Source organism: Lampris incognitus, chromosome 1 (assembly GCF_029633865.1).
Source record: "Lampris incognitus isolate fLamInc1 chromosome 1, fLamInc1.hap2, whole genome shotgun sequence".
NCBI lineage: Eukaryota > Metazoa > Chordata > Actinopteri > Lampriformes > Lampridae > Lampris > Lampris incognitus.
This window is the reverse complement of record NC_079211.1, coordinates 37,813,558-37,840,529: the sequence shown is the minus strand read 5'-3', so window position 1 is coordinate 37,840,529 and position 26,972 is coordinate 37,813,558. Positions and strand designations below refer to the sequence as shown.

Below are 26,972 nucleotides of genomic sequence, written 5' to 3'. Positions count from 1 at the left end.
TCTCGCTGGTTTTATTGGTCTTTGTTCGCCGGCCAGCACATTGAGACTGGTGACAGGTTTATGACCAGCGGTGATAAAGGGAAGCAGGTGAATAATGAAGGAAAGCTTGGACTATCTAGGTCACCAGCTATCACCAAACCCATATACAGCTGGTCCCTACCCACAGAACCATTATGCAGACAGACAGACAGACAGATAGACAGATAGATAGATTAGATAGATAGATAGATAGATAGATAGATAGATAGATAGATAGATAGATAGATAGATAGATAGATAGATAGATAGATAGATAGATAGATAAGGGTTGTAAATAAGGCAATTTTAATGCAATAAGGGCATGTCTATGGGATGTTGGTGGGAAAATCAGGGCTGTTTATTTCTCCGTAGTCCCTTGAAAGTTTATGATTAGGAAAGTGTGCTTTCTGCAGCATCCCAGCTAAATTATTCGTTAAAACGAATACGCCAAATTTAAACTGGCTCGACATACCTGATTAGTTTGCATGAACGTGTGAGTTCCAGTCTAGCCGATGGGTTGCCAGACTATCGATTACCTGTAAAAGTGTATCGTGCAGTTTGTTTGCAGTCTTGACAGTCAGTCGTCAGAGTTAGATCAAGGCTACATCAGCCTCGCTGCTCACTGCTTAATTTGAAAACGTGGGGGCAGCTAATAATTCCTAGGGGCCAGTTTATCGTCGCCATTCATGATAACCTTTACACCGACACCACGTCCAGCTAAACGTTAGTTGGGTGACGATAGATAACCGTAGTGCAAACTCGTTATGTCGGCTTCTACAACATCCGGAATGACTGACGTCAGTCCGTGTCACAGGCATGGCTGTGTATTGGCAAGAATCTGGCGATAAGATGCGTATCGCGATACATCGTTTACGATTCAGTGCAATATACTGTGAGCAAGGCGATATATTGGGATGTCATGGGCCTGTGTTCTTTGTCCGTACTCACGGGCATGTTTGGTTTTCCTACAGCCTACAAGTGCAGGTGCAACAGGAAAGGGCCGAAGATCAGATACAAGGACGTTCAGAAGCTGGAGATCAAACCCAAACACCCCTTCTGCCAAGAAAAGATGATTTTGTGAGTCATTTGTTCGTGCTCCTCCATCCCTTCCCTCTCTTTCTAAGTTCCCATGTTTGTCTTGCTCCCTTATTCTGTGTCTCTCTCGATTTCTTTCTTTTCATTGTCGTGCACCTCTCTCTCCCGTTCTAGCATGCTAACTGGTTTGCTGACTGTTCCTCACTCAGTATAACATCCATTTTTCATTTCTTTGCATCTGTCGCTGCTTCTTAATCTCTCTCTCTCTCTCTCTCTCTCTCTCTCTCTCTCTCTCTCTCTCTCTCTCTCTCTCTCTCTCTCTCTCTCTCACTCTCTCTCTCTCGCTTTCTCTTACTGGCAGACACTCATTTTTGTGTTTTTATGTTTATTCTCGTCCTATTTTTGTTTGTCTCTACCTTTCTCGCTCTCTGTCCTCGTCTTTTCTTTGTCTTTATCTGTCTCCTGGTTCATTCTCGTTATCCAGCGATCCATCTCACCCCCCCCCTCTTTCTCGCTCTCCCTCTCTCCCTACTTCCCTGCTCGCTCTCTCTGCGCCCTCCCTCGCCCTGTGCACGTGTGTGAAATCGTCATTATATATAGAGTCGTTTCTTAAGTCGTGTTTGTACTTGCTTGCCTCCAAGATATACTGCTGTAGTGCTCCATAACCGCAACCCAATCACCATGAAACTGTTTGACAGCGATACGGGGGCTATCAAAACACCCTGACATCGGTGCTTCTAAACCATTTGTGGGTTGACAATATTGCCACAGTATTAGGTATGCTCCTTTCTTTGGCAAAAACTTTGGCCCTCAAGCAGTGGGCATAATTACTTCCCCTGGGGGGGGGGGGGATAGGGTGCATGGTAATAGAAAGACTGTTCAAATGACACCAGCTGCTTCACATGAAGTGCCTGACGGAACGGCCGACCGTGCGATTTCCAAAACCTTTCTGGCATATTTTCATTCAATCTATTTTTTTTTGCACTTTCGTTGCTATGCCAAGCCATTTTTATAATATGATTCACATAAAGTAATGCACACATATCATAGAGGATAGATATGAATCGATAAGGACGATGAATGCATTACATAAGAGGCATGCATTGCACTGTTTATAAATCATCATGTAAAATTGCATTTTCAAAGCTAAATTGATCATCCCATCCCAGCCATTATACTGATGACCTACAATAGGAGGCCCTCGGGAAACAGAAAGCGATTATCTACATGCTTGGAAGGCAACATAAACTAAGCTTACATCAAACGACTCATTATTTAGAAGATGCACGTGGAGTCACGTGCGTGCGTGCGTGCGCGCATGCGCTTTTATTAGTCAACGGCTCTCTTTCATACAAAACAGCAAACTCTACTACCACCTGCTGGTAATGTGGAACACTACAGAGATAGCACAAATGGAGCTATGGCATTGAAGGAGAGAACCCGTCTTGTGTGTGTGTGTGTGTGTGTGTGTGTGTGTGTGTGTGTGTGTGTGTGTGTGTGTGTGTGTGCGTGCGTGTGTGCTTGGTGTGTGCATGTGCACATCCTAATGTGTGTGCATGCTCATGTGTTTCCACTTTATGCTTTTTAAACCGAGGCTGGATTTACATAGGTACAACATACAGATAAAAACAATACTTTTAGAGTTTGGTTTCTCGGGTTTCTTTCTCGGGCTTTCCTTATGTGGGTTAACCTCAACCAGAGTAGCCAACACTGAGACATTTAAAATCCAAGATATGAGCACAACGTCCAAAAACACAGAAACACAGAGTAAGGGATTTAATGTGTTGGGTTCAGAGCATCGGGCTCTCTACTGCTGCTTTGGCTCTTGCTTCAGTTCTTGCATGCCTCATACTCGGTTAGTCTAGTCAGTTAAGGCAAAATGGCTGCAAAAAGTCATTCACATTTGAGCCTATGTTTTTCTGTTAATTTAGAGTCCAATAAAGAAAAAAATGCAAGGAGCCCAAAATTTTAGGTGGGGGAAGTCTCTGAAATGGCCACGCCCACTTTTTAGGCCTGGAAATCAGTATCTCGGCTCCTGAATGTCGCAGAGAGCTGATCATGGGCTCAAAAGAAGCAGAAGCACCACATTTATATAAGCATTATGAACAAACATATACCCCAAAACCTTTACTTTTTCAGATATTTTAAGAAAACTAATTTTTACTGGTCACGTTTCACGTATCAGCTCCTGAAGGTTGTAAAAAGCTATATTTGACATGAATCTCATTCGCTGCCTATGTTATAAAGCATGAAGCACAATACACACACGAATCATGAGTTTAGAAAATATCTTAGTTGTCTTCAGCTCCATGTCATGAGAATAGCAGTATCATACACAAGATATCTTAACCCAGGCCAGGTTGCAGTGGGTGGATCCGATCAGCCCCTTTATGCCATCAAGAAGATGATACAGTGGGCCATGGGGGAAGAGTTTTCTCATTCATACTTCGCGTTCATGGGTGGGCTGCACCTTGAGAAGGTTTCTCTTGTCTGTGTTGGGCAGTTGATAAAAGGAACTGGCCTTGATACCATCTTAACCTCAGCTAATCTGAATATCACAGGTCTGACAACTGCTGTCTGCGATGTGAATTCCATAAAGAAGGCTAGATACTGTATTCAACTCCTGGCTGTGGTGCTGGCCAAGAAGAGAGATGAAGCATTTCAGGCAAAACGTCTAGAGGACAACAGTTTGACTTGGAGTAACTGGGTGGCCAATGAAAACAGCCCCATGTTTCACTACTGGAACAATGTTGTTGACACAATCAAGAAGGTTCTTATCTTCATAAGATCCTTTCGAGAGGCAAACTTCATCATGATGATCAGTGCACTTGAGCAGCTCATTCCTCTTTTCTTTGCACTTGATCATACACACTATGCCAGATGGGCATCAGTGTTTCTTCAGGATCTCAAAGAGCTCAAATGGAGACACCCATACTTGTTCAAGGAATTTCTTTCAGGCTCTTTCACAGTAAACACCAGAGACAACCCATTCTCAAAGATTGCATGTGATCAAAAGCAGGAACATAACATAAAGGTCATCAAGTCTGACACTGGATATGTCGATATCATCAATCGGGAAGATCAAGAGTTCTTCAGGAAACTCGAACTTGCGCTACCCGAAATCCAGCGCTACCTAGATGAGGTCGAAGGTCAAGATCCATCACACGGGCACAAAGAAATGCTGGATTCCTTCAAGGAAACATTTTCAAGCCACACACTCAAGGTGTACCAGGGTATCCTTACCAACCCGTTCGATGAAGCTCAGTTCATGAGGTTGAACTCATCCATTCCCTTCCCAGATGTCATAAGTAAAGACTCCAGTTTTGTCTTTACAGTCGGCAAAACTCAGCATGACCAGTTTGTGCAGGAGCGAATTGTATTAAGTAAGAAGGATGTCAATGCAACCATCTCACGAAATGCCCTGAAACTCCCAAGTTCATGTGCAAAAGTCCAACTCGCTAGCCCTGCAATCAAGCCACCCAAAGGAACCTTTGCAAAGCTGAAGGAGGCCTGCAGATCAAGAGAAGAAGAGACAAGGAAGTTATTTGGTGGTGAATTCACAGGTGAAACTAATTGATATAAAGTCAGTTATTCAAATATTTTAGATGTTACTTAAGTCTTACCAGATTTTTAATACAGTGATATTCATTGATTCAATTTCACATTCAAGTTAATTGATTTGACAGTAAGCCCAAGAGTTACACTTAGCTTAACTATTCATTTCAATTTCAGGTTTACCCGACGCCTTGTCAACAAAGGATGGAGATATTTATCATAGCCAAAAGTCTCAAATTCTTAAGGACATCGGTGTACAAGTTCAATCTACATCCTCAGAAGGACTTGTGATAGATTTGTCTGTGCAAGTACGAATCATGGCAAAGTCTCTCACCAAAGGCATGACATTCCAAGACTTTGTAATCAAAGTGTTGAACAGCATTGCCAGGATCGGTCATGAGAAGAAAGCCAATCGTATTGACATTGTGGCTGACCTCTACCAGAATATGAGTATCAAGACTGCGACTAGGAAGAACCGGGGATCAGCAGGTAGTTCACAGATGGCTTTCAGTGAGAATGACACCATGCCAGAATCTAAGCAATTCTTTGAAGCTTTTCTGTCTAATGTAGACAACAAAGTAGCCCTGAATCTAATGTTCGCCAGGATTGCTAAGGCACAAGCGTGGAACTGGGACAAGGAGTTCAGCATCACCTACGGCAGAAAGGTGCTTGCAAACTTCGGCGAAAGCTTCGAGATCCAGCTTTATGACAGCATAGATATGCTTGAGGAGGCTGACAACCGCATCGTTTGCCATGTGATGCACATGCTAAACAAGGGGATCAAGTCAGTTACAGTTAGAACAGTCGACTCCGATGTGGTAGTCATCCTACTAGGGTTCACTACACAGTTCCTATCAGTATGTAATGACTTGCAACTTATAGTTGACTTTGCAGTTCCTGGCAAACGCCAATTCTACTCAATCACAGAAGCACACAAGAAGCTTGGTGGAGATGTGGCCGATGCCATGCCTGTGTTCCATTCTTTTAGTGGCTGTGATTCTGTGAGCGCCTTCTTTGGCCACTCAAAGACTGCTCAATACAAAGCCTGGATAAACCACAGTAAGTCCACAGAACTCACTGCTGCTTTGAGAGGACTAAGTTGCTGCCCTAGTATTGAGACAGTTAAGGAAAGCATGGAAGTTATTGAGCCCTGGGTAATGAGCTGGTACAACAAGACTGGACTGTACAACTGTGTCAGTATAGATGAGCTCAGATTCCAGCTGTTCAAGCACTCAGTTAATGATGAGCTGAGAGACCTACCCCCAAGTCAGGATGCGCTTCTACAGCATCTGTTGAGAGCTACATTCCAGGCAGGATGGCTGTGGGGAAACAGCCTGCTACAACTCCCTTGTCCCCCTGTCATTGAATGGGGTTGGACTACCGAAGGAGAGGAACTCTTCGTCAAGTGGAGCACAGTTTCCACAAGAGATACATTGTCTCAAGTAACAGGGGTGTGTAGTTGCAGATCTAATAAGTGTACCTCATGTTCTTGTGCTGGCAGAGGGATGAAATGTCTCATTTATTGCAAGTGCCTCAGCAAGTGTTTGAATCCAGTCTGATGGGATGTGTGAGGTTAAAATAAAGATTTTTTTGGACCTCACATGGTTTGCTTTGTTTCTTTGGTGGTTACTGGGTTCCTCCTCTTATAACAAAGAGTCAACTTGAATACTAGCACTCCATGAGTAGATGTAACACTTTTACTCAAACAAACTGTATAGCCTTCTTGCACAGATTTGGCTAAAGTTGATTGCATGCTGCTGATCAATTCAATGGAAAAAAGAACATGTTCATGAATAGCTCAAAACGTGAAGGTTTTAGGGCATACAGTATATTTGTTCAGAGCACTAATATAAATAGTTATTTCCACATCTTTTGAGCCCAATATCAACTCGGGGCAACCTCCGAGAGCTGAGCCTGAGATATAGTCCCAGGGCTAAAAAGTGGGCGTGGCCATGTATGTGACCAGTGAAAATTAGTTTTTTGTAAATACCTGAAAAAGTAAAGGTTTTGGGGTATATGTTTGTTCATAATGCTTATATAAATGTGGTGCTTTTGCTTCTTTTGAGCCCATGATCAGCTCTCTGCGACATTCAGGAGCCGAGATACTGATTTCCAGGCCTAAAAAGTGGGCGTAGCCATTTCAGAGACTTCCCCCACCTAAAATTTTGGGCTCCTTGCATTTTTTTCTTTATTGGACCCTAAATTAACAGAAAAACATTGGCTCAAATGTGAATGACTTTTTGCAGCCTTGACCCCATATTTGCCCTTAACTGACCAGACTAGGTTGCTTTGTTCCCTCTGTAGCAATCGCTCACAGTTAAACAATCTGAACAAGTGTGCCATGTTGAATGTCAATGTAAAAGCAGCAGCGTCAGCCCCTTACAGTAGCTTTACTTACTTCTGAAAAATGATGTGAGAGCTTTTATTTTCCAAAGTCACACATGTAGATACGACATTACAGAATTAGAAATAATAAATAATGGTAGATGGTAACAATCGTGGTGGGGTACATTTAGCAGTATACCCTTCTGATTTGGGGAACAGAATGACAGAATGCACTTGAAAGTAATGAAATTACATCATTTCATGAGCATCATAGAGCATGCATAAAGACAAATTACATCCTTGCATAGGTGGAATCTAACTGGGTATGTTACAGATTATGACTTGAAACTGCTATCCAGTAGAAAGGAATTAGATTTCATTTGGAAAGTTAGTCTACAGTGCACTTCATCTCAGGGATTTTTTCCCCCCTGTGGCAGCATGCTCTCACACACACACACACACACACACACACACACACACACACACACACACACACACACACACACACACACACACACACAGCATTAGCCTCAAGGCCATTATTTAACAGTGTTAGCCACCACACCATTATTTAAGACTAGTCTATTAGCATGAGATGGTGGCCACCAGCCACAGGCCCCTAATGAAAAATGAGCCCCAGCGGGCTCCGGAAAAACAGAGAAAGAAAGAGAGAGAGAGAGAGAGATGAGAGCGAGCCCCCTCTTGCCTTTGTGGGAGCCCATTGGTTTACGGCACTCAGTTTAACATTCTGTGGGGCCAGTCCTACACACACACACACACACACACACACACACGAACACACAAACACACACACGCGCACACACAGAGGCCGAAAGCCACACAAAAACTTCAAACTCTCTCTCTCTCTCTCAGCTGTTCTCTTTTCCTCTTCCTCTCACTTTCTCACTCTTTTTCACATCCTTTCCCCATCATTTATTCTGTTTGCCTGTCTTTCCCCTCTCCCGCAGTCTATTTCTAATGGTATTGCATCTTATCTATGTTGTGCTTCTTAAGACTCTCCAAGTCTTACCACTGAGTAAAGGATAAACTGTACTGTCAGCTAAACGATAGAAAGATGAAAGACTAATAACATAGGATCACCTGCATAAACAACAGAGGTCAGTAAAGTGTGTATTTCCTCACTGTTGCTCTCCTTCTCTCCTTCTCATCCTTTTTCTTTTCTCTCCTCTCCTGTCCTCCTCCTGCCCCTCAGCTCTTCTTTCTCCTTTATCTAACACCCCCACTCTCTCTCTCTTTTCCTCCTAAACCTCAACTTTTCTCTCTATCCCCCTCTGTCCTTACGAAATGGCTGGCTAACCAGATTAGCAGTTGGAGGCTGTGAGTTTCTTTAGCTGCCTAGGTGAATGATAATGAGGAGAAACTAAAGCTCTAATTAACACACTAATTAGTTTAGATTTCATCCCTGAAGGGTGGCTATGGGTGACCACTTGGGGCCTGTTTAGTTTACCCTTGCACAAACACATGAGGCCACAGGTTCCTGCAGGCACATACCAAGGTGCGTGTGCGCGCGCGCGCGCACACACACACACACACAGAGTGTGTTTGAAACACACATGCTAGCGTTCAGCCTTTTGTTACAAAGAGTGCAAACTTTGTCAGACAAACTGACAACTTAATTGGCAGTAAAATGGATGCAAAACTCTTAAATCCGCGTCCGGGTGGCGTGGCGGTCTATTCTGTTGCCTACCAACACAGGGATCAGCGGTTTGAATCCCCATGTTATCTCTGGCTTGGTCAGGTGTCCCTACAGACAGAATTGGTTGTTTCTGTGGGTGGGAAGCTGGATGTGGGTATGTTGCTGCACTAGCGCCTCCTCTGGTTGGTTGGGGCGCCTGTTTGGGGGGGGGCTGGGGGGAATAGCGTGATCCTCACAGGCGCTATGTCCTCCTGGTGAAACTCCTCACTGTCAGGTGAAAAGAAGAGGCTTGCGACTCCACATGTATCGGAGGAGGCATGTGGTAGTCTGCAGCCCTCCCCTGATCAGCAGAGGGGGTGGAGCAGCAACCGGGACGGCTCCAAAGAGTTGGGTAATTGGCCGGATACAATTGGGGAGAAAAAGAGGGGGAAAATGTTTTGTCTTTTAAAAAAACTCTCAAAACCAATCTATTAACCGGATCCGAAAATATCTTGAGCATCAAGCCTTTTTATCATCTAGTCAACCTACTTAACATTCATGTTTCTGCGAGACATTGAATGTGTCGCCTTGGTGGCGAGGCCCCATCGCAAGACCTATTGTTTGTTTTTTCTTTTTTTTCCATTTCTCTTACTCGGTCTGAATATGCGATATAGAGGCAGATTGTCTCCCCCACTGACTTGAGCAGCAATGGGTTGATACAACAAGCTCCACATGGTCACTACCAGCCTGGGAGAGCCTGGACACTCCAGTCAGCAGAGGCAGCAGCCTCACGACATCGCTCCGTGGTCAGTGTTAAGTAACTGCTAATGCTGTGCCAGCTGATGTTTACAATGTGGACTGTATCACCATGGTGATGTTTATGGAGGGCAGTCCAGAATACTCATTTGCAGCTTACATTTCACTGAGGCCAAACCAAAACCCCCGGATCTCCAAAACATAAATATTTGAAATGTGAAAGGGGGGAAAATATAAATCAACAGCTACACAATGGGTTTTGACAAGTTTTAATTGTTCTATGGGTCATGAACCTTCCTCAACCCATAAGGGGCCATGTGAAGCTTTAGTTGAAGGTAAAACGTCTCCATCACCAACTCTCAGAGCATTTGGGTCTTCGACCGACAGCAATTTGGTAGTTACTTTCTCACCGAGTAAGTTTGTACATGTTCAGACACCACATCTCAGTTGCTTTCAAATCCCAAAACATGCTGCACCAGAAATTGGTCCACCCCAAGGATCGGGTCCCCTGGCACAAACAGAGCAATGTAGTGTACATTGTTAAGTGCCGGGAGGGTTACTGTGACTTGTACATCAGGGAAACCAAACAGATGCTGGGCAAGAAGATGGCACAACACGGAAGAGCTAACATGTCAGGCCAGGGGCCTCATCTATCAATCGTTACCATGGGCAAATTTGTGTGTACACACCCATGGGATTTTTTAGCCCTGAAGTTTGTCTCAGAGACCAGTGTAGAACCAAGGTAACCCCTGAATTTAGACACCGATTGGCTAACACTGATTTCTTTGCAGGCCTGGGTGATTGCTCACTGCAAGAGGTAGACAATAGATGTTAGGAGGAAGGAATTACAAATAAACATCATGCTTTGCTGCTGCCTGTCAGACAATTTGAGGGCTAAAAAAAATCCATGGGTGTGTACGCACAAATTTGCCCATAGTAACGATTGATACATGAGGCCCCATGACTCCACAGTCTACACACATCTACAGGCCAGTGGCCACTCTTTCAAGGATGAGGATGTGCACATCCTTGATAGGGAGGAACACTGGTTTGAACAGGGAGTCAAAAAGGCCATCTATGTTAAGAGGGAACGACCATCCCTGAACCGGGGGTGGGGGGGGCGCTAAGAGTACATCTGTCACCATCTTACAATGCTGTGATTACAACTATTCCCCAATCCTCTGTGAATAGTATATATGGCCATTGTAACTCTAGTTAATGGTCACCACAGTTTGCATATGAAACTGGCCGTTGTTTTCCATCATTATGCCACTGTATTGTTGGTAAGTGTGGAAATACCTGCAGTCAGTTGAGGTCACTTAGATGAGTGATGAAACATTTCTGTCAATAAACGTATCCAGATAAACTGATTCAACGTTCTGTGATTTCCTTACCTGGATTACTGAGCATGTATAAAGACCAAAGAAGGTTGAATCAGTTCATCTGGATACAAAGTTTATTCACAGATACATTTTACCTGGAGTGAGTGTCTCTGAACTGAACTATTTCTGTGTTTCTATCACGTAGGCAGCAACATGAGGTAGCAACGATATGGTGGCCATGTTAGACCTCAGCCAAACTCTTCACATGACTGAGAATGGCGTTCCAGCAGTTTGGCAGGGACCAAGTGACTATGAGTATCAGTGATGTTTGGTCATATTTCTTTGTCTCTCTGTCCACAACCATCCTGACTCCCACCCCCCCACCCCCGCCCCAAACCCTCTCTGACAGCGTGACGATGGAGAATGTGTCCCGGTTCAAAGGGCAGGAGTACTGCCTCCATCCCAAGCTCCAGAGCACCAAGAACCTGGTTAAATGGTTTCGCATCTGGAAGGACAAGCACAGGTAAAAAAAAAAGGAGGCCAAACATCCAATGGACAACATTACAGCATCACAACATAATTTTTGCATTTATTTTTACTTTTTTTATTTTTCGTATTTGAGTTTTTTTTCTGTATTAAATATATTCTACAGTGTTAGTGAAGTGAAAAAATAGATTGTTTTGATTTTACTGTGGGGTGTTTCGGTTATTAGGGTTGTCAGTTTGAAGTAGGTGTTAAACAAGAAAATTGTTCAATGCAATGCCTGAGCAGGGAAGGGAGAAAGTTTCTGACTTTAGGATGCCTAGTGAGGACCACGGTTAGACTTTCATGACTGATTTGGACATTCACTTTGAATTGCCCTGTGCAAAACAATCTTACCATAATTATTCACCAATTAGATGTCATAATTATTTGTGAGGAGTGGGCGGCATGGTGGCCCAGTGGTTAGCACTGTCGCCTCACAGCAAGAAGGTCCTGGGTTCGAACCCCGGGGTAGTCCAACCTTGGGGGTCATCCCAGGTCATCTGCTGTGTGGAGTTTGCATGTTCTCCCCGTGTCTGCGGTGGGTTTTCTCCGGGTGCTCCGGTTTCCCCCACAATCAAAAAGAAACATGCATGTTAGAGTTAATACTCCTGTCTGTGCCCCTGACCAAGGCAATGGGAAAAGAACTGGAGTTAGTTCCCGGGTGCAGCCTGAAGGCAGCCGCCCACTGCTCCTAGCTACACAGATCACAGCTATGATGGGTTAATTTGCAGTAAATGCATTTCCCCAAGGGGGTTAATAAAGGAAACTTAATTTAATTTAATTGAATAGATGATAATTAAGAAATCCTTTTGGCTCTTTGTCTGTTCTCTCTGTCATACAGTTCATCTTCCTTTTCCTTCTAAACTCTCTCGCTTTGCTCTTTTGTGTGTGTTTATATTTATATAGAAGTATCAATTTAGAGCCAGAAAGCGCCTAGGATGGGTGCATTGGATCCATTTTTAAACTGTTTCAAGAAAAAAAAAGAAGAAGCCCAATTTAAATGACAATTTGATTACTGAAAAGTTTCATCCATTTGAATAAAGATCCTACAGACAGACCCTACAGACAGACCCTACCCCCTGTGGGGGTCTGTCTGTAGGGGCTTTGTAAGGGGCTCTGTGTAAAGGTTTTGTGTTTTTCTCACTTCACCGGGTCAAACATTTGGGGTCATGGGGGTCTAAGGTTAACCTTCCACTTACAGTAGGGTCTCTGTAGCCGAATGGAGAGCCATCTGTATGCAAATGTTCTGTCCAACCCAACACCACACCAGCTGATTCCACTGCTCCTGTCCAGTCGAAGGTGTGTAAACTAGAGAAATCAGATGCTGTGGTGCTGGGTTGGGATGAAAACCTGCATGTACCTGGCTCTCTATGGCACTGAGTGGAATATGGCTGCCCTGTCCACTAGGTTATCATTTCTATTTTCCTTTAAGCCAATAAGAATGCAGCTGGGAAGGAAACAGGGAAGGCACTAAGATAGATCGGTGGTTCTCAATCAGGTCCTCAGGTACATCCAGTACTGCTGCTGTCCTATTCTACCAGGTTGTTCCATTACGTTCACCTGTCCTTCCAGTTATTCCAGATTTGCAGTGGATTCCAACCCACGGATGTAGACAGTTAGTGGTGCGAGGAATCCTGTCATCACAGCTCATTTATCTATTGTGTTTTATACAGGCTGCATATTATTCACCATAGAATGAGGGATGGGCTGAGGATTTTTTCTGTACTGAGCTGTAGGAAATGATAGCATGGATATTTGAAGTTACACATTAACAAACCCACTTGTTCCTTCTTTCACAGAGTGTACGAGGCCTAGAACTTACCTGAGGATCAAATGAGGAAAAAAGATGACATCATCAGAACCTTTTTTTTTTCTTGTGAAGTACATGACGTAATTTACAGTCAAACAGTACTTCCTCCTCTTCTGCTTGAGATCTGTCAACGCACATTAAAATATATCTGTAGTACATACGAGCTGGTGGCCATTTTATAGTTGACCATTGAGCTAGTTACTATCACTCACCACTCCAATCATTACAATGGTAGTTACTCATCATATAGTGGATGGGATGCCATGGTCTCTGTGTTCAAAAAATGCAAGGTCTGTTCAATTCAGATTTAAAGGATATTTGCTTTTTCCTTTGTATTTCCATGCTGTCCGAGCGATGAGGCATACATGAAATGTAGAACAATAGGACAAAATATCTTATATATAAAAATACAGTGTTGTTTCACTTTCAAGATTATTGCTTTTTTTGTAATCGTTATGACAGTTTTAATATTTGTACAATGCCAGTATCTAAGATTTGCTTACCTGTACTTAAGAGGTAGTAGCTGACATGGGGTGATATAAGTCTGTGAGGGAGTTGATTCTCTGGACGTGCAGGGTAGACATCAGCCAGCTCTGGACGATTCTCCGAATCAACCCGAGAGTCCAGAGTCCAGAAACACGCAATATAGAGGTCACATTTTGTTCTCCTTATTGTTCCATCAAATATGGGAGATCTACCACTGTGTGTGTGTGTGTGTGTGTGTGTGTGTGTGTGTGTGTGCGTGCGTGTGTGCGTGTGTGCGTGTGTGTGCGTGTGTGTGTGTGTGTGTGTGTGTGTGTGTGTGTTGTGGTTCATAGGGTCGCCTGATATATAAACAAACACAAACACTAACCATTCACCCCAGTTCCCAGCTCACCCCTCTTAGCAAAGCTGTGTCACATGCATACTGCAGGGGATCGTTTAGACAGATAAAAGGCATAGATATGATAAGTGCCACACCTATGAACAGTCTTCGGGTCGAAGGTTGTTTCAAACACTAAGATGTGATTTTAACATGATAGGCATGACATTCTACAGCGATTAACTGTCGAGAAAATAAATAAGAAAAACAGTAGAAACCATACAGGTTGAATTATTAGAATCAATTACTCTGATTAAAAACACTTGGAAGATTTTTGTAGAGACATTGGAGTGGTTTCTGTTGAATGTTTTTTTTTTTATGTGTGTGGGGGGGTAAGTAATGTTTCAAGGTACAAGACTGTAAAAGCTGATAATGTATGCATGGGAAACTGAATCTCATTGCTCTTAATCAGACATCCTGCTCACTTCTCACAAACCGAGCTATGCTCCTTTCTTTGGCCCAGTTATTAGAATTACAAGGCAGGCGCTTAAGATGAACTGAAACATTTTGACCTTATTTATCACTTCTCTGTCCAGAGGCTTGCGTTGTTGTTGATGCACAGCAATGTTTCATGACTTTAACTCCCCCGCAGTGCAAACACACCGAATCATATTGTCAAACATGTTTGATTTTGTGCACTGTGGATACAAATTGTTATAATGATGGCTGGGCATCGTTCTTCCTTTTTGTCACCAAACAGAATTCAAACAAACACACACACAAACACACACACACACACACACACACACACACACACACACACACACACACACACACACGTATATATATATATATATATATATATATATATATAAAACACCACATTTTATTGTACTTTATGAAGAATGTGCATTACTCTTGTTTTGTATCTTTTAAGTAAATATATAAATAAACATTTTGTAAATAGACCAATATAGCCTGTATGCTAGTGAGAATGAATTCATTTTAAGACTCTTTAGTGCACTGTATATTGTATTACATAGTGGTTTTGCTATTTAAATGTTGCTTTGGTAATTGAGACTTGGAGGGTGAGTGTTTGAACACTCAGTAAAACATTCCATGAGTGTAAAACAGTGAGCACAGCAATAAACTGTCTAGAATACCTTGGCCTGCCGTTGCCTCCTTCTTCTTGTTGAGGGTTTTGTCACTGTCATTTCAATCATTTCAAGGCTTATGATATTCTATTCACAAGGAAAAAAAGAGAGAGAATAAATCTTTATTGTCTTAATTTGGGTTGATTTGGCCTTGTTTATATCTCAAGAGGCACATGTCCAACTTTTTTTCTTTCTTTCTTTCTTACAAAGCCAATTTTAAAAATTTCCGCAAGTTATTAACGTCATTGCTCTTCTTTCTTTCTTTCTTTCTTTCTTTCTTTCTTTCTTTCTTTCTTTCTTTGTATTGAAAGCAACTCCACACCAGTCATTCTTAGGATGGCCACTGGAAGGCGATATGTACCTCACCAGTCACTGTTTATATAAAACGTACGGCTGTCCATTCCTCGTCCTACTCAGGCGCAAACAATCCGGGGGCGCCATGATTGCGGTGGCTCACCAATAAATGCGAGACAAAGTTAAACCCTGCGTAACTATGTTGATGAGCGAATAGATTTTTAAAAAGAAGACGTTAAATTGATGTATTTGCACAGTTTTGGTGGTGTTTAGCCATAAAGGTGAAAATGCTCTAGATGAGCGGTAAGTGGCTGGTAGTCACTGTAGATGGAGCTGACTGAACGCCCTACCATGAGCCGTCTTCTTTCTTGGCATCTCCACATGAGAATTTGCATGTTAGACAATCAGCGAGGGTTAATTTCGCCTTGTTTACATCTCAAGATACACATGTCCAATAGGTGTGGGTAAAATGTCCACTTGAGAAGAGACCTCCTGAAATCAATTTTGCACAAAAAGCCAACAAAACACTATTCCCCTGTATGTAATGCAAAGGCTGTTTAACAGAAAGGGACCCAAAATGACCAACAATGCACTTGTGTGAAATAGTTAAGCTAAACCACAGTTTTTGTTTAATTTTCATTTGGTGTCTCCTCAACTTCAGTCTCAAGGTTTTCAACATTTCGGTTCTCACTACTACTACAACTTGCTACTACTACTACTACTAATAGCCTAATAGCCTAATAGAAGAGTTAATCATCATCATCACGGTAATCAAAATATCACAATCGTTAATCATTATCTTGTGGAACTTTTCAAAACCCAAATAAAAGTCAGTCTGTCTTTCTTTCTTTCATTCTTTTTTCGTTCTTTCTTTCTTATAAAGCCAGGTTTGAAAAGTTTCACAAGGTAAATGCAATTTGATTGACTGATTATCTACATTATCGTTAGGACAACTGTCTTCGTTTTCTTTCCGTGTTTGTTTCGTTTTTCTTTCCGTGTTTGTGTTTGTTTCGTTTATTCTCCGAGAGAGAGAGAGCGAGAGCGAGAGCGAGAGAGAGAGAGAGAGAGAGAGAGAGAGAGAGAGAGAGAGAGAGAGAGAGAGAGAGAGAGAGAGAGAGAGGGCGAGAGGGAGGCGGGGATACGGTTTGGCAGCTCCGTGCCTTGTGGGTGTGTGTGACTGACGTACTCGGTAGCAGCGACCTGCAAACGGCATCCTAGTCCGAGTGAATACAGGAACCATATCACTGTCGAGTGTCTTGAGATGTTCCCTACGCGTTTTCTCCAGCTCCTGGTTTGACCTCGTCCAAGTTGCCGTCTGCCTGGACGTCAGCCATAGAGACGACACGATAATTAATGCATCTCGCTCGTCGTTGCTGTTCGCTTTGACCTGGTAGGTGCCTCGCTTCACCGTTAGCTATCAGACGGCTCACTCAGCAGCTTACCAGCTAGCCCCGCTAAGCTAGCAGGAGCGACTGTGTTATTTGTGTTATTTATCGTACCTGTTGCGTTTATTTGTTGAGTGAAATCGCACACTGGCGTAAGAGTCTACCGTGGCGTGCGTGGTGCGCATGAGATTGCTTCGTGGTTTAACAGTAATCGGCGTCAACGCTGGTTGTTTTCCACCCAACTCGCGGCTAACGGTAGCTAGCAAGCGAGGGGGGCTGGCAGCGTTATCGCATCTGCGCTTCCTCCCGCAGGCACGGCGGGGTGTCTGGAAACAGCATTACAATAATTGTACGTTTTCAAAAAAAATCGTCTTTGTGAGTTTCCGGATGTGCTTTGCGAAAGCGCGAGCAACACTTTGTCGTCTTCCACTTCTTGGAAGGGACCCCTTTTCAAAGTGCCGTGCAAGTGGTTTTTACGGCGTGTCCTTCGCTGTTAGATAAAGGTGAACGCCGTCGGGGAAGAGAACACAACGACTGTAGTTTTGCTACGCAACAATAAACGGGATCGGTCGCCGGAGTTTAGAGATCAGAGCTCTATGTGTGTTTGTACAGAGTGACTTGTGGCTTCGCTATGCCTGGTTGGGGGGATTGTAAAGACGGTAGGCGATGCTTTCAGTCGGTCTGTTGCATCGGTCTTGAGGAATGTTCTAGTTTGTTGTGCAGGAGCCGCTTGTCAAAAGTGCCTGTCTGGTTGACGTTTTCCTCCCTCATCTTCTTATGCTTTTATGATTAAATACATCAAATACAGAATGTTAACGTTTCGCATAGAAGGCGTTGTCGAGAACTAAGCTGTCGTTGAGGTTGCCTTTTTTTTTTTTGTTGTTGTTTCGCCGGCGCTAACTTTAATTTTCGGGCGAGCGGTGACGGGGTGTATACACTGCGTGACGGGACCTGAGATAGGACGGCTCGGCACTGCGGGCTGTTCCAAGCGTTAGATCGGCCTAGTTACACTGTTATTGATTCGGTGTCATGACGACGGAAATGACAAAGAACAGATTTGGAAGTGTTAAATATGCACTGGTTGCAGACGATGAAAGTAACCAAATGCATAGACGATCAGAGTGCAAAGATCGTCGGTGCAGTGGTGCTGATGATGGAAAACTGAATGTTAGTTAACTTGTTGTGCTGACATCTGTAATATCCTTTGGACTGAAAGCGTAGTGTCACTGTTGCTGCAAGGCTTTTGTACTTTGGCCATTTTTGTCAGCCAAATGGAAGTATTTAGGCTCACTAGCCTTACAAATGAAACCAATTGATGCAAATAATAATCCTGTTATTTTGTGGCCCACAAGTCAATGTCCCATTTTGGATTCCAAGCAGAATTTTTTAACAGTGATGGAGCTTAATGAGTAATATTACCATACAGTTTATATGTAACATCACCCATTGCACCACCTTGAAAGATGCAAAGTGCAGTGAGCTTAAGCTCGTTGGCACTCTTAATAAGAAACACCTGAACACAGATCAGCACTGTCAGAAGTATCCAATGTCTGGCAAAGTTTGATAAGACTACCCATAGTCCTTACATAGATCACACACACACACACACACACACACACACACACACACACACACACACACACACACACACACACACACACACACAGCAGTGTAATAACCAAGCCTCGTGCAGTGTGAAATTGTTGCTAGGACTGTGCATTGCTGTTCTAGACTGTGCGAACAGGGGCTAAGCTAAACCAAATGTGTTCCAAATCTTTCTAAAGATGGGCTGACACTGCCAGATTTTTATCAAATTTAGCCTCAGCTTGCTCATTCTCATATGCTTGCAAGAGATTTGGTGTGAAAATACTGTTCCATTTTTTCTTTGAGGACCTTGTCTTAAAAATGTGTCTTGCATGGTAGGTTTGAAGACGTTTAAAGAAATCATTTACACTTATGTCTTTATGCATGCTCATTTAATCAACATTTATTGGGAGAAACGTTTCATCACTCATCTAAGTGACCTCTTCAGTCTCAACTGACTGCAGGTATCCCCACCCTTATAAACAGCACAATGGCATAATGACGAAAGCAATGATCGGTTTCATATGCAAATTGTCATGAGCACTAACTGGAGTTACAATAGCCATGTGTACTATCCACTGAGGATTGGGGAAATTTGCAAACAGTATTGTAAAATGATGACCTCTTTGACTTCCCCTTCAAACCAGCTTTTCTCCCCATCAAGGATGTGTACATCCTCATCCTTGAACGAGTGTCCACTGGCCTGTAGATGGGTGTAGACTGAGAAGTTCTTGTCTGACGCTTTAGCGCTTCTGTGTTGTGCCATCCTCTTCACTAGCATCTGTTTGGTTTCCCCAATGTACAGATCACGGGAATTCTCCCAGCACACCATATTGCTCTGTTTGTGCTGGGGGACCTGATCCTTGGGGTGGACCAATTGCACAGTGCACCGTGTTTTGGGGTTTGTAAGCAACTGAGATGCAGTGTTTGGAAATTACATGTCTCAACTGTTCTGACACTCCCGCCACATACGGAATCACCACTGATTTACGCTTAGACAGCTGTTCTCCTCTCTTCGATGGACTGGTGCACTTTTTCGGTGTCTTCCTGGCTTTGACAAACTCCCAGTGAGGATAACCACACTTAACCAGGGCCTGTCTTTATGTGGGATTTCTCCCCTTCCCCGGCCGCTTTGTCGGTGTGGATGTTGTCAGCTCGGTGGTACAGTGTCCTGATGACTAGTTTGTGCTCCAATGAATGATGAGAGTCAAACCTTAAGTACTGATCAGTAAGTGTTGGTTTACGGTCAACATCAGCAATCAAATGTCCCCCATCACCAGTTGCAAGTTCACAGTCTAAGAAGGCTAACCTGTCATTTTTCACATCCTCCCTGGTGAACTTGATGTGGTTGTCCATAGAGTTAATGTGATCGGTGAAATGTGGTATATGGTGAGATTTAATTTTAACCCAGCTGTCATCCACAAATCTGAACCAATGGCTAGGGTCCCTGGATCGGACATCAGAGCCCTCTTTTCCACATCTTCCAGAATACAGGTTTGCCATTATAGGTGAAACTGAGATATATATTGTATTCGTATATTCAGGATTGTAACTCAATGCAAAATGTTCCTGTGTTGATGGATTTAAAATTGTGTAAAGACAGGCAGGAACCTCTCGAAGCTGTGAAGTTTCACAGTAGTAGGCTCTTAAATCCAGAGGTTCTGTAAACACAGATGGGCCCTTAGGCAGATACAATAACCAAGTTGGATTTTGAGGAAAAGAAAATGTGGCATGTGTTATGCTATTGGATATGAATTGCCTCAGATTATGCTTATACCCACAGCTGTTTCCTTTGATATTCAGATTGTCATTAATTTAGTGTTGTTTTGCTAATTTTATAAATATCAGATGAAGTACTGCCTCAACAACAAAAACAAATCAAAATACATATCATGTTAGATATTCTAATTTCAAAGTATCATTACAATGACTTTTTCCTCCATGAAGCCAAAGGAAGTGCTGTAGTTCAAAATAAACATACCTGTCAATTTATCGTACAAAAGAGCACCACCCTCCGGTTATTGAAGGGAACAGAAATGTCTGCCTCACTAGCTAATATAACTCAAAGAATGACAACAAATCATTGATAGGACATTATGGGTTATGACACTTGGGGATTAACACTGCCTGTTAAGCAGTGCTTCACTTAGTCTTTCCAAACTTGCATGCTCCTGGTGTTTTTTTGACCTGAAGATTATTGACACACACCTTACCATTGGCGGCACGGTAGCACAGTGGTTAGTGCGGTTGCCTCACAGCAAGAAGGTCCTGGGTTTGAGCCCCGGGGTAGTCCAACCTTGGGGGTCGTCCCGGGTCATCCTCTGTGTGGAGTTTGCATGTTCTCCCTGTGTCTGTGCGGGTTTCCTCTGGGGGCTCCAGTTTCCTCTCACAGTCCAAAGACATGTAGGTCAGGTGAATCGGCAATATTAAATTGTCCCTAGGTGTGTGTATGTGTGTGTGGGCCCTGTGATAGCCTGTCCAGGGTGTCTCCCCGCCTGCTGCCCAATGACTGCTGGGATAGGCTCCAGCATCCCCATGACCCTGAGAACAGAATAAGCGGTTCGGATAATGGATGGATGGATCTTACTGTTGTGAACAGAGTTCCATCTAGAGCCTTACAGCATGAAATAGCCACTTGTTTGAATTGGAGGTTAAGGGATTGCCTCACCTAAAATGATGGTCAGCTGCGCTGCCACACACACACACACATATATATGAAATCTTATGAATGAAACATTTTAATACAGTCATAACTGGAGAACCAGGCTATTCAACGGAAATTGTCACCATGGTAGTTACTGTTACTGTTATTGTTATCTACAATAACAGTGGGGATTTCCACTGATTTTGTTGTCAGTAGTTTATTTTACTTCGGCTGGTGATGTATGTAAAAAAATACTTACTCCTGTAAGGCCCATAAGACAGATGACCCAGCGATTTTCATCTTCTGTTTGTTCTCATGTCTCTGGTCACATAGGCCTCCGGTAGAAAGGTTCAACCCGTCCGTCCCCCATGTTTGAAATGTTGCCCTAGGTATCAGTCAGGCATTCCATTAGCCATTAGACAAACAATTTTTAAGGCTGACCTCGGCACGCCTCCTTACAGCTGATTTATGACCATAATTTTTTTTTTATTTATGGCTACACCACATGGAACTTGCACACAAGTGCAAGCACACAGGAGGGATTGGTAGAATTTGGCGCTAGTTGTTTAGGATCCAGGGCAGATGGAGGAATCCCCTGTTGAACAGCTGATGGGTTGGAGGTAATCTTGTCTGAACATGTACTCAGCAGGTTTAAAAGGGCAGAACTGTCACCTTACAGCATCTGTTGAAAGTGTGAAGTCACCAGAGATGGACGGGCTTACAAATGGAGAAACAGACATTTAGATACAGACATTTATATCCCTTGTTGGTGGCCTTACCTTTATAGATAACCTCTTCCGCAAGATCATCAGAAAGTGTCTCTCTCTTTCCCTCTCCCTCGCGCTCCCTCCTTTTCTCAATAATCTTTAGTACCATCGGGTCTTAGCCCTGTTTAAAACTAGAATTTGGTGATTTATGTGTATAGAAAATTCTACATTTACAGAATTTTGCAAACCATTTTGTTATTTTTGTACATAGCCTCCCTCTCAAAACATTTGGATTCCACCCATCTCTGATTCTGAGCAAGCTTTTCAATGCCCAGTAAAATTAGCTCCACCTAAGCAATTCACCATACCTCCATGGAAGATTTAGACATTTTTCTTTTTAAACAAAATAAAAAAAACGTTTTTATCTACATGACAAAATGTCAGCTTAAGTTGTCCAATTTACTAGCAATAGCCAAAGTACCATTTGAAAACTCTCCTTTAAACCACATACCGTTAAATCCTCAGGCATTTAAAAGGAATATGTATTTTATATTGTCCATATACACCTTACCATTTGCTGTCTCTGCTGTAAATATACCAAAGTACGACCAGAAGAACAAGACTATGTCTAAACCTAGTATATGGCTGGATGTAATATAGTCAATGTTTGAAATTGTGGCCAGTTTGTTACAGGGATAGTCAGTGGTAGTGTTTACAGTTGCCGGCAGCCATACCAATATGTACTCTGTTTCCGCCAAATGACAGAAGCTAAGCAGATATGGGCTTGGGTAGTACTTGGATGGGAGACCTTCCAGGAAAAGGGAGTTGTTGCTGTAAGTGGTGTTGGTGGGCCAGTGGGGGGCAGTCTTCCCTCTGGTCCTAATAAAAACAAAAAATATCAAATTCCAATGCCCCAGTGCTGTGATGGGGACACTGCTGTAGGAGTTGTCGTCCTTCGGATGAGACGTTAAACCGAGGTCCTGACTCGGTGTGGTTATTAAAGAGCCCATGGCACTTATCGCAAAGAGTAGGGGGTTCCCCTACCTGGCTCTCTCCATCTGGCCACCTAATCATCCCCCTATGGAATTCGCTCAAGGATTCCCCGCTCTCCATCTCAAGTTGATGTGTGGTGAGCGTTCTGGTGTAAAATTGCTGCTGTGCATCACCCAAGTGGGTGCTACACATTGGTGGTGGTTGAGGTGAGTTTCCCCCCTTCACTGTGAAGCACTTTGGGTGTCTAGATAAAGCACTGTATAAATGTCGTTGTTGTTGTTGGTTAAAGCTAGTGTGTGGGACTTTTTCATATAAATGAATATCTATGACATTCAAGCCTTTGCCATTCAACCCCTTGCCAAACAAGTTTACACAATTATGATTAAGGTATCGCCACCAGATAAATCTTTCTGTATTTCACAGTAATAATAATAGTTAATAATAATACATTTTATTTGTGGGTGCCATCAGAGCACTCAAGGACACCTTACAGAATACAGTTAAAAAAAGGAGAGAAAAAAAACAAACAAACACGCGGCACTGTATCAGGCAGCATAAAATCAAAACAAAGCAGGGCAGGCAATAAAAAGTGAATACAACAGAAGTATAAAATCATCATCTGCACAAACTCAATGAAGCCTGGATCAGACTGAATATGCCAGTTTGAGTCTCTAATTGGCTTGCCTTCAGGGCTTTCTGCTAGAAAGCTTCCAGGTTTGGAAGCAGTAAAACCGAAGAAGCGTCCAAGAAAAGTTTGTGACGCTCCAAACAAAAAAGAATCTCGGCCTTCAGATGAAGGATTAAAGTAAAAAAAAAAGAAAGAAAGAAAGTGATCAATGGCGATAACCATTGGTATAGCTTTTCCTCGTTGGAGATAGCCGAAAGAAGAGAAGTAATTACTCTTACTGCCAGACGGCGGAGACAAAACTTCAACACGGCGAGTATAAATGTCTGCAATTTTCTGTAGTGGTTCCAGTAATATTTGTTGTCCAAGTGTACTGAAGGACTTGATTGATTGATCGAGTAAAAAAAAAAGGTTATAAATGCGGTTGCAAGGGAAATATTTTCCACTCATCTATTGAGATGTTTGATTTGAAAGAGAATTTAATTGTAATTATAACTATTCTAATTATCTGTTAACTCACCCTTCTTTTTCATCTGTTTTTGTCTGCGGAAGTCTCGTTTTTTAAGGCCGACTCCATTGTATGGGCTTGGGATCTTGTGACTGGCGGGCTTTTCTACACTGGAGTGACAACATAAACAAATGTCGTGTAGTGTATGTTGCAAGTGTACTCTTCTTTTTTGTTTGTTTGCAGATCGCAAACCAACCAGGTGCATACCGACACCTGCTATATCTGAGTGTGTAGATATGCAAATGTAAGTGGGCATGGAACAACATTACTCATGTGAAAGCTGAGCGGCGGGAGATTGGGTTGGGGGGGCTATCGTACTCTGTCACGGTATGCAAGTTTTTGTTCTTAGGATGGCGACGGAAGAACTAACTGACTTAACATTCAATCTCTACACCCTTTCGCTAAGCTTTGCCATAATCAAGTTATACTGAACCCTAATCATAACCCTAACCTTAACCCTAATTTGAACCTTAACCCTAACTATAACAAATAAGTCAAAATTAGCCTTTTTCACTTGAAACTGTGCTCTAAGAAAGTGTTGCTCTAAAACCGTGCTCTAAATTTCGTTTCCTAGGCTGTCGACGGTACAAAGCAAACATACCTAATATGAAAACACCGTAAGACTCACTGTGTATTGACTGTTTTGTCAGAGTAATTGTTATTTGGGAGACTTTACATTTGCGGCCTTCATGCCTCTTTGCAAATCGAGAGCTGTTTTTTTCTCTCCTATTCTGCTCTATGCTGGACTGTTACAGTGCGTAGCCAGAAGTGGAACCAGAAGAAAAATATTCCATTCTTAGTGTTTCAGTAGTATCCACGAGCTGCAGTATATTCTTTTAGTTAGGGTGTGATTAAATGTGGATGAGCTGGAACCGCTGTGCAAATTCAGTCAATAGGAAAGCGCCCACTTCCATGTTTACCAGGGACATTGTTGGTTGGCCGACCAGTCGTGCAACTTGAGTGACATTGTTGGTCACCTGATCCAGCGGCCCAAGCATGTCAAACTCATCAGTCAGTCAGGGACATTTTGCATTTGTAGGGCTGGCCTGCTGGTCTGGTCCAGTCAAAAATAAATGTTATGGGAACTGACATGAAGAAATGCTGGTGGTGTTGGTGATGTTTGGAAGTAAACCATATCCTGCAACTTCGCTCTCTCTTCTGGAGGAGGACATTCAGAGTCAACTCGATTTGACCTCCAACTAAGGAGTGGCTTTGTTTTGCATGGCTTGGTGTAGAGAGAACTAAATAAAGTTGTAAAGTCCGTTGTCTGGCAGTTGACTGAGTGATCTTAACTAACCAGCACAGCTCAGGAGTTTTGTGGGTCAGATCAAACAGTGATTGCCTACAGAGATCAATGTCTTAAAGCACTCATCCAAGTATATCAGGTTAAGGCGGTCATCAATGTTAGATTGTGTTAGATTTTAGAAAAGGAAGTCAAAGAAACTTTGATGTGCAAATGCAACATTCATTCAATGTTGAGAACAGTTCATTGTGGCCAATGCAGGCATCTACAAATGGCTGGTCTAAATGCAGGTCAAGGTGCTGAGCCAGTTTCCTCTTTGGATTAGTGATTGCTTATTCTTCCATGATAGTGAAATGGTTTGACCTGAAATTAAGTTTTCCAATTCTTGATGAAATCATAACATTCTTTGCAAATATGACAATATCCTCATTCCCTGCAATAAGGGACTGTGTAACGATGATTCTGCATTTGTTTGGAGTTTCCTGTCACACTTTTCCCACCTGCTTAGTGTTACTTCCTCTGTGCTGTGTTATTCAAGCCTCTGGGCAGTTTTAAGTCATCCTTTGTTCATCCAGGAAATGTTTATTGAGAAACCGTGCTCTATTTCAGCTACAGCCTTCTTATTCAGTTTCAACAAGTTCCACTTGGGAACAGTCATAAACGTAAACACAACTTTGACTCTTGGCCATAGAGCCACCAGCACAGGAGCAGGTGGCGTTTATATGCCTTGCTCAATGGCACATTGGCACCTGTTGAATGCAGTGCAGCCAGCAACTAGTTTTGAGAACTGGTGATGTCAATTCAGTAAACAAATCATAAAAAAGTAATTACTTCCAGTGCTAAATTCAAGTGATTTACATTTAAAATAAAATAAATGGATGCAGTGGTTAAGTACTTAATGATTAGTTAATTTATGAAAATTCTACATCTGTCAAATATCTTTTCCAGTGGGTGAAGGCTATTCAGCCACATGCTGTGCAACATAACTTTCACATAACCAATCTAATGACATTTTTGGCCAACAGCTTTTTATCAGTGGTAAAGCAATTAGTTATATTGGTGAATGTGTAAAGATATGTGATGAATTTATTTCACATGTTGCTCATTTAGATTTCTTTACTCCGTGTACCTGTCCTGGTAATGTTGAAGGCAGCAGCACCCATCTGTCTGAGGTACCCACTGTGTACCTTAGCTTTGGGAGTTAATGTAACCAAAGCCCTTACTTTCTTGTATACTGAGCTTGAGTTGCATTGTCAGGGTTTGCTTTGTCACAGTTTACATGCTTTTCTGTCGTCTCAGTTTTCAGTTTATTGTGGCACAGCTAGTGTTTTGATTGTTTTTTTTGTTCCTTTTTTATGTACACACATATACACACTCTCAAAGATGATAGTGACAAGATACATCCTCTCCTTTGCTCTGGTGTAAATTGAATCCCATTCAGTCCCAGGGTCATTTATTGGGTGATATTTAATCACAAGCATGGAATCTCTCTATTGATTTGCTTGCACTGTAGACACATATTCCAATTGCACTACTGCTGCGTTTATAAAGCTATCCGGAGAGTGGAGAAAATGAAGTGAACGAGAAGTAAGGTAATCTCAAGGCAAAAGCATATGGAAATGTTCATTTGAAGAGAGAAAGGACAGAGAGGTAATGCAATTGGTACTAAATCAAGTTGAATGTCATTGGACCAGACAGGGCTAGGAGCAGTGACTTTGCTGAGCTCTGCTCATTAATGGAATCACAGCATCAGTGCATGTAGGGATGGGTACTGAAACCCAGTATTAAACAGGTACCGGTGCTGAATTATTAAAGAACATAGTATTGATAAGTTCCGACATTAACGGTTCTGCTATCGGTATTGCAATAAAATTAAGATATTCGTCCAAGATGCATTTTCGTTATTCCCAATCCAGAAGAAAGATTGTGAGCCTGTCATATGTGTGAGTCGAGGGGTGGAGCCAGCTCTCTTCCTCTGTCTGACGCACGGTCAAAAATCTGGTTATACTTCACTAGAGTCGATGCTGCCAATGTTCGTTGTCACAAATGCA

At 42.6% G+C, this 26,972-nt stretch overlaps 2 protein-coding genes across 2 annotated transcripts in view; both read left to right on the top strand.

The window, feature by feature from the left end:
- The window catches only part of cxcl14 (chemokine (C-X-C motif) ligand 14), a 16,277-nt gene extending 1,331 nt beyond the window's left edge, over window positions 1-14,946 (top strand). Inside the window, exons 2-4 of the mRNA XM_056280925.1 lie at window positions 990-1,095; window positions 11,057-11,170; window positions 12,972-14,946. Coding sequence (XP_056136900.1) covers window positions 990-1,095; window positions 11,057-11,170; window positions 12,972-12,987 — 236 coding nt within the window. The 3' untranslated portion in view covers window positions 12,988-14,946. The remainder of the gene's footprint in view (window positions 1-989; window positions 1,096-11,056; window positions 11,171-12,971) is intronic.
- A 1,510-nt stretch (window positions 14,947-16,456) lies between these two features.
- Window positions 16,457-26,972, top strand: part of fam13b (family with sequence similarity 13 member B) — a 143,565-nt gene continuing 133,049 nt past the window's right edge. Inside the window, exon 1 of the mRNA XM_056280933.1 lies at window positions 16,457-16,622. The gene's annotated coding sequence lies outside the window, so the exon portion shown is untranslated. The remainder of the gene's footprint in view (window positions 16,623-26,972) is intronic.